This window comes from Hyposmocoma kahamanoa, unplaced genomic scaffold, assembly GCF_003589595.1.
Source record: "Hyposmocoma kahamanoa isolate Upper Pololo Valley unplaced genomic scaffold, ASM358959v1 227, whole genome shotgun sequence".
Taxonomy (NCBI): Eukaryota; Metazoa; Arthropoda; class Insecta; order Lepidoptera; family Cosmopterigidae; genus Hyposmocoma; species Hyposmocoma kahamanoa.
The window spans coordinates 54,484-62,741 of NW_020653746.1; the positions used below are offsets into that span (position 1 = coordinate 54,484).

An 8,258-nucleotide genomic window follows, 5' to 3' on the forward strand; every position below is an offset into this window, starting at 1 on the left:
TGGATAACAAAAATAAAAAGGAAATGAAACTATTTTTCCGGATTTAAATCGCGTATATTTGTTTTTTCAAACAAACCAACGTTCGGGCCCTATACACGTCTCATGGTCAAGGCTGCCTGATAAGAACTAAGAACTCGATAAAAATAAAAAAGTTTTGTTTATTTTTTATTTTATTGGTGTATAAAGTACAGCTTATATCTAACATAAAGCCCCTCTCTTCTCACCGCCATCGTATCTGACATTTTTAATGTAATTGATTATGACCTTACTCAGCTCCCTTATACGAATATACCACAAATCAGAACGTCATTGACAGGAGTAACATTAAGTACTTTTATCTAACAAATTTGCAAAATGCTAGTAACTACAGCATATCATTTTGAAATCTATAAGACTGAATTTCAATATTATGTTACGACTCTATACTACATCAGCTTACACGCATCTACTACTAGATATAGCTTCCCCCTGAGCACGCCAATTCTCTCAGATCTGTCACACCCACATCGTGCCCCTGCCTAATCTACGTTTTACGTGGTCGCTACTTTGGAAGAAGTCTGCTCTATCGACTATCAGCCCTCCTGCAGGCATGTCTCCGTCTCTTAAACTTACTGAGTTTGTGAGCTTTGTCGGTCAATTCAGTCCTCTGACGTATGACTTCATTATGAACCCGATTCATCATAGAAACCCAAAGCATACATCGGTCCATAATAGAACCACGAGCAACTTTAAATTTGTAGATCAGGCTTGTTGTTAATGTCCACGTGTCGGCTCCGTAGGACACACTGGGTCAATAAAGACTTAAAACTGCACAAAGTTCCACTCAGAAGTTCGAACTCGGGTTTCATCAGAACGGTGCAATATCTAGAAAGTTAAATTGTCAGACCTGGTTGGTACCTGGCTAACGACGTCAAGCGAGCTGTGAGCAAAGACCACCACGGAGTGGATCTCACTAAACGCAACACGGAGATGTGCAAGATCCAGATAAGGATTTCGTGACAAGCTAGATGTTCATGAGATCGATAAATCGCAATGAGTGGAGGAAGGGAAGGAAAGGCCCTGCAGTGGAATAGTAACAGCTGAAAAATTATGTCTCTGACTTTATTTATTGGGTATATTATTGATCTTTTTTTCATGTTTCGTAATGTCAAAAGAAAAAAAGAAGGTTTAAAGACCAGGGTATCTTGTCTGATTGAATTTAATTCTGTGTGTCGTTTGCTACTTTTCAGCCAATGGACAATTCTTTTTCACTGTCTTTTTTAATTTAGAAGCTTTTTGAAGTATGGGATTACGCATAATTTGTAATTCTATCTTAAATTTGTCATTCTGTACTATCAATGTATATTTTGGCAAGTCTTTGCATATTTTGCAGTTTTCACCACCATTTGGTAAAGTAAAACCGTCAGGTAGAGTAACTCCATCTGGTAGTGTGACACTAGTTTGTTCTCCTTGTGAAGGCGAAAGGTCAATTACATCTATTGGATGATCGGTAACTGTTCCATCACCATCTGGAATACTCACTAATATATCTTCATCCTCCAGATTTATATTGTCAGGCGGAAGATCAGGGCTTGGTATTGGTTCGTCAGCCTGGCCGCTTGGCTCTAAACCATCTCCAGGTTCTAACTTTCCATCAATTTGAGTGCTGATTAAATTTTCCCCTGGCGAAGTCAATTTCATGTCTACGTGTATATCATTCTCATCTGATATTGCATCCCCTTGATCAGGACTCTTAGTGTTCTTAGTGAAATCTATTTCGATATCGTCAAATTCGTCACTTGAAGATTGTTTCTCAACAGACGGTACAGGATTTTCAGTCTGTCCATTTATATCTATTTCTATATCCATGCTACCTTGCTCGCCATCGAGATTATCTCCATCTTGATTTCCACCATCTGGAGTAATAAGATCTGGATTATCACCATCTGGATTATTAATATCTGGATGATCACCATCTGGATTAAAGTCAGGATTATCACCATCTGGAGTAATAAGATCTGGTTTATCACCGTCTGGATTAATATTGTCTGGATTATCACCATCTGGATTAATAATGTCTGGATTATTACCATCTGGATTAATAATGTCTGGATTATCACCATCTGGATTACCACCATCTGGAGTAATAAGATCTGGATTATCACCATCTGGAGTAATAAGATCTGTATTACCTCCATCTGGATTATCACCATCTGGATTATCACCAATTGGAGTGATAAGATCTGGATTACCTCCATCTGGATTATCAATATCTGGATTACCACCATCTGGGGTAATAAGATCTGGATTATCACCATCTGGGGTAATAAGATCTGGATTACCGTTATCTGGAGTAATTAGATCTGGATTATCTGGATTATCGATGTTTGGTGGTGTTGCTGTAGAATCCTCATTTACATCGAACGGTGTCATGGTAGGTTTCGTCACAAATGGCTTAAACGTTGGCTTGCATTTACCAGTCTTACAACAATTTTTGCCTCTACATCGCGATGTACTAAAATGTATATTCAATGTTGGTCCTCCTGGCCATAGCGTAACAGGTCGATTAGGTCTATTCACTCTAGTTGTACCATAATCGTAACCATCATAATTGAACGGCCCCCGTGTCGTTCGTCTTGTAGTTCTTCTCCAGCTTCTACTAGTGAATCTACCTCTTCTAGTTGTAGTGGATTTCGGTCGTGGTCTTCTAGTAGTCGGTTGGAAATCGTAATAGTCTACGTAGTCGCTGGATGCATCGTCGGAGTCAAACTTGTTTTTATTTTTATTCGGTGGACGTTTCCCGGTATTGGAGTCGGAGGATTCAGAGTCATAATATGCCATCTGTCGAGTAGTCTTTCTAGGTCTATTACCATAGTTTGGGTAACCGTACATTGGGAAACCTAGAAACAAACAAAACAAATTGTTATAACCTTAGTTGATATATTTTATTTTACCTAAACGCAATGATCTTATATATTAAGTAGATATTTCAAATTCTGTTTCCACATACAATCATCAACTTCAATTTATATTTAGAGACAATTAAAAGTATTTAAGATATCCATACTTGTCTATAAATGCAAAAACTAGTAAAGTTTGTTTGGTGGCTCAACGGTTTGGACTGTGGGTGCTGGATGAGGAAGTCCCCGGTTCGATTCTCGGTAGAACTTAATCGAGAAATTAACTTTTCCAAATTGGTTCTGGTCTGGGTGTTCCGGGAAGTGTTTCTAGAGTGAATTCCATTGGTTTGAGACCAGGCAATTGGTGTGGTTGTAACATTCTCGTATGGTTATGCGACAATAAGAAAAATACTGTGATCTGTGCACGTTGTGGTTTGAAACAGGACATAGTAACAAAAATAGAGAAAGATATGTTGAGGTGGTTTGGGGACATGGCGCAAATGAAAGTAGAATGGCGAAAGAGGTACACGGAGAAAAGAGGACGGCTACCGAGAACGTGTTCAGATAAAATCGAGCGAGTTCTGAAAACGGCTGGAGTGTATATAAGAATAAGAGGGTTTTGATTATCAGGATCGTGCAAAGCGTTGATCGATAGGCGTATGTATGTATGAGGGCATGACATATGTACAATCAAAAAAGGTTTTTTATAATAATTAATAATTATTAATACAAAGATACGAATACTTAAAAAAAATTCCTACGATCCGGCCGGATTCGAACCGACGTCTTCTAACAAACCTTGCCAGACGTCATGCCAACTAAGCCATGGAACAAACCAGCGGAACTCACGAATTTTTCTATATGCTTGTTTGTAAGATCTTTGTATTTGGTTTTTAACGACTTTTTAGCCGTAGTGCTTTGTACGAGAAATCTATGAAAGTATTTCGCCACCCAGTTAGATAACTTTACAGCTTCCAGCCCTAGCTAGAGATGTCGCTATTATCTGTAAAAATATTGTGTCGCTGTGTAAATTTATATTAAATTGATATTTAATTATTTTTTGTGAAATTACTCCAGTAGTTTCTTATAATTATTAATACAAAGATGGAACACTTAGAAATTTTTTTTCGATCCGGCCGGATCCAAACCGACGACGTCTTCTAGCAAACCGTACCAGACGCTAAGCCAACTAAGCCACGGGGCGAACCAGCGTACCTCACGAATTTTTCTATGTGCTTGTTTGTCGGATCTTTGTATTTGGTTTTCAACGACTTTTTAGCCTTTTTTAGGTTAATGTTTTTCTGGCTAGCAACGACACGCCTACCCATAATAGTTGTAGTGCTACTCGAAGCTTTACATCGCAAACATCTGAGAAGTACTGCCATTGCACCCCGTCATTATTGACAAATCCTATATCACTACCACCTTTACCGATCAAAAGTAAGGTACTTCCCTGAACGAGCTCTTTCACAAGGAACTCCGATTAGAGCGATGCCAATCTTGTCAAATTGAAAGCTATCAAAACGTAGGCGTGTCTATTCTCCATAAAACGGAGTCCCTTTGAGCTGACACCGACTTTTCGTGAGATATCTATGCCGATAGCCGACCGTCTCCAGCTACTTGGAATGGACCTGTCGTCTAATCTGAACTTGATGGCCAAAAATGCAGCCAGGAAGCTTGGCATCTTTTTCAGGGTGAGGAGTTACTTCTCACCAGGACAGTTGCTTCAGCTGTATCAAGCACAAGTCCGGTCGTATATGGAGTACAATACCTTTGGGATGGCTCTACTACATCCCAACTGGCCACCTTGGATTCAATCGACATATTAATATTTTACAGGTTATATCACGGATTGTGTAGTGGAATTACACAATTTAATTCCGCCTACCCCTTTCCATCATCGGGGGACTGAGCGTAGGCTTGGATTCCACCCCTTCCTATGCGAGTGTAAACGAGTTGAAGGCTGAGGTTCAGAATACGATTTGTAATACAATTCATCACAACACGTTATTAAAAGTTACTCAAAATGAATTCGTTAAAAGATTAAATTTGTGTATCCAAGAAAATGGAGCTCATTTCGAGCAAGTAATTAGTTAGAATACCATTTTTTTTGCTTTATTAAAATACGTTAAGATTTCATGGTTCTTTTTTCATTTAATTAACCAATTTTGTGAGAGAGATTGTATTCGTATAATTAATTTCGATCGATGCAATAAAAGTGCAGGGTGCATTTTTTTCAGATTAAAGCGGGTTCGATTCCGGCGTGTTGCTAGAAATTTTCAAAAATCTATAAATGCAGTTTTATTTCTTTTAAAAAATAAAGGAATGTTTCCTTTAAGTAAAAATTTCTATCTATACTATTTAGAGTACTTTCCCTCCAGGTGGCATTACAAATTTCCATCCTGTATAAGATATATCAAGTACTCACCTCTACCATCATACCCAACTGATACATGAGCTGATACGTTGACACCTGAATGTAAATAAAAACATTGTAAATGTATGGAAGAATTAGTTTGATGGAACAAATATTTACTAATTCAGTAAATAGATTTAAATACTTCAATTTACGATACGATAAGAAGAACTTGATGACCTTCGACATGAATAATCTCAGGTCACATAAAAATTCAAAACTTAGGCTTAGATTGCACAATCTAAGCTAGAGTGTGTTGCTGAGAAACTTCCCTCGCTGCGAGTCAATAACAACTAGATCTTTTCGTTGAGATCAATCTCCGTGTGACATGTCGATGCCTTTTCTCAAACTCGTACCTCATAAAGAGTGATTATTTAGGAGATGGCAAAACTTTCTATTTATTACAAACTTATCAAGGGTGTTAATTTTGAAGCATTACTTTAAGAATAAGTAAAAGTAAGTGTGTGAATATTAAGGAAATGAGACGTCAAATTAGCCTGCAAAATTTGTATATACAATCCATTGTTTGCATTTCAGTAATTTTGTGCTTTAAGCTACGAGTGTGAGAAAGCAAAAAAAGTGACAATATTTAAACATGTTGAGATTCTCACCTATCATTCCACGATTTGGCTGTTGTAGTCTATTCTTTCCTTTTCCCTTTCCCCTGCCGTCTCCTCGAATTTTCTGAATTTGTTGAGGTTTTGCCATTTTTTGTTTATTATTTGGTACTCCTTTATATCTATTATTGTTATTAGTCAACTTATTAAGTTTTTTGTTATACTTATTCTGATCCCGTCCACGGAGAAGTGGCCCGGAGGCATATACAAGCCTCCTCGTAGCATTTCCAACAACTCCTTTATTCCTTAACCTTGATAGTAAAGAATCTGAAGAATTACTTGGTCTGTGAAATGATGTTAATAAGGTTACATGGATAATAATGGATATCATTATTTAGAAGCCCATAATACCTCGTTAGCCTTATCAGAAAATGAAAAATCAGGGATTATGAAACAATTTTGTTTTTATTGACTTTGATATTTGTATGATATCAAATGATGGAACGAACAAGTCGTACGCCTGGTGTTAAGTGACAATACGGTTCATTCCAGTTGCAGTACCACTCAGAGCTCTAAATCACAAAGATCTGAAGAAGAAGAGTCTGCACTGCCACTGCGCCCGTCACAGACATAAGTTAACAAGTCCCATGTATCTGTTATTTCACCAGAATCTTACACTTCAAAATCGGAACTCAGTAAGGTTCACATTACTGCCTGGACGAATTTTTTGGCAGTAGAGCTCCTCATTCCTTTAAAAATTTAGGTTACTGCTAACAAAACATTAGGGAACATAATATTGGAGTTGGAAGGACTTTAAAATTCCGTAGCATGACAAGGATTCTTGGAGAATAGTTAAAATATGAAGTCCATAACTTACCCAAAATAATTGTTTTCTATCTTCTTACCAGTACGTAAAGCTTTCGAACCCTTATGATTCACCGACTTACCATTCTTTTTACCACGACTACGACCTCGTCGTTTGCTTTTCTTTCTACGTTTTCTGAGTTTACGCCTCTTCTTATTTCTTAATGCAGTCCTATTCACGTAAGCCATAGGGGATGCAATAGTTAAACGCGGTATAACTTCCGTAGCTGGCTTGCGTTTATGTTCAACATTGTTTATGATTTTGTGTTTATAAGCTTCGAGATTCTTATTTGTCGATGTATTTAATATTGCTGATCGATTCTGTACAATAATTTGTCGTTTAACTATCTTATGTTCTAACAATCCACGTATTCCAAAAAGGTCAATATCATCAAAGTTATCTTCTTCAGTTTCATTGATATTATTCCCTGGGTGCCATCTTTTAAACGAACGTCCTAGGGTCTGTTCAACAGGTATTACATATTCATTTAGCAGCTTACCGAGATTTAGTTGAATTTTTCTGTCAAGACTAGCGTAGTGATCGAAAAATATAATTTTCATGTCTTCTTTTAACAAATTTTTAAAATCACTAGCATTACGATTTGTTTCACCACTAAGAGTTTTGAAATTGTTTAGGACAGTCATGAGTTTGTCTTGAGAGTTCTTGTATGTTATATTATTAATGTAATCAATTACATATCTGGTACTGCTTTCCAAATTTTCAGATTTAATTTGCTTCTGGAACTCAGTAAGTTTATGTCTCAATTCTGCAGCTGGGATATTTTCAAAGTTTCTCATTTTATGAGTAATGTAATTTCTATTGTTAAAATTACTAAACAGTTCATCAAAAGCGCAATTATCATGATTACACCTTCTTATTTCGTTATTGAAAGTACTGGCGAAATTCTCTAGTTCCCTGTCTTCAAATGTTTTGATAACTTCTATTAAATTTTGAAGAAAGTCGGTAAATTTAAAAGGTTCACCATAAATTTCAGTATCATTAGTCAAATTGATGTTCGATGTTTGCTCTAATATTTTTTGTGCATTGTCAAGTAAGTAAAAGCTTTCAGTTCGATTTTCCTTAACATCGATGTTGTTTTCTTTAACTTCCGTCAAGTTTATTATTATTAGTTTTTCGATATCGTCAATTTGCCTTTTGTCAACGCTAAAGTTGTTTTCTTTATTCTCTGTTAAATTTTGCCTTCTTTCATCAGCATTGAAATTGTGCAATTCTTCCATATTTACTTTAGTTATTACTAGCGATTTACTTATTTTGTCCATAAAGTCAGCTTGGTTTCTATACATATAAAAATTATTTACTATATTTTCTTCTGCATTTCTTTCACTTGCCACTGTTGTTACGCTAGAGACTTTGTCACCTTGTTTTTTGTAAACATCAATGTAGTTTAATTGAGTTTCTTTCATATTCACTTTAGGTGCTAATAGTCGTATTTTAAGATTTTTGTTAAAGTTAGCTTGGTTCTTATAAATATGAAAGTTGTTATGTTTATTTTCTGTTTCGTTTGTTTGGTTTATTGCTGT

General features: G+C 36.4%; 1 protein-coding gene across 1 annotated transcript; it reads right to left on the bottom strand.

The window, feature by feature from the left end:
• Positions 1-194: 194 nt before the first annotated feature.
• LOC113228343 lies at positions 195-7,970 on the bottom strand. Its single transcript, XM_026461608.1, has 4 exons — positions 6,730-7,970; positions 5,907-6,196; positions 5,308-5,352; positions 195-2,879 (listed from the first exon to the last, which is right to left on the bottom strand). The coding sequence occupies exons 1-4, from the start codon at positions 7,953-7,955 to the stop codon at positions 1,219-1,221; spliced, it is 3,222 nt and encodes a 1,073-aa protein (XP_026317393.1). The 5' UTR covers positions 7,956-7,970; the 3' UTR covers positions 195-1,218.
• Positions 7,971-8,258: the final 288 nt, after the last annotated feature.

Coding starts and splice junctions, on each gene's coding strand:
- LOC113228343 (XM_026461608.1), bottom strand. CDS start 7,955: ATGGAAGAATTGCACAATTTCAATGCTGATGAAAGAAGGCAAAATTTA. Junction 6,197..6,729: donor ATAGAAAACAATTATTTTGG/GTAAGTTATGGA, acceptor ATCATTTCACAG/ACCAAGTAATTCTTCAGATT. Junction 5,353..5,906: donor GCCAAATCGTGGAATGATAG/GTGAGAATCTCA, acceptor ATTTACATTCAG/GTGTCAACGTATCAGCTCAT.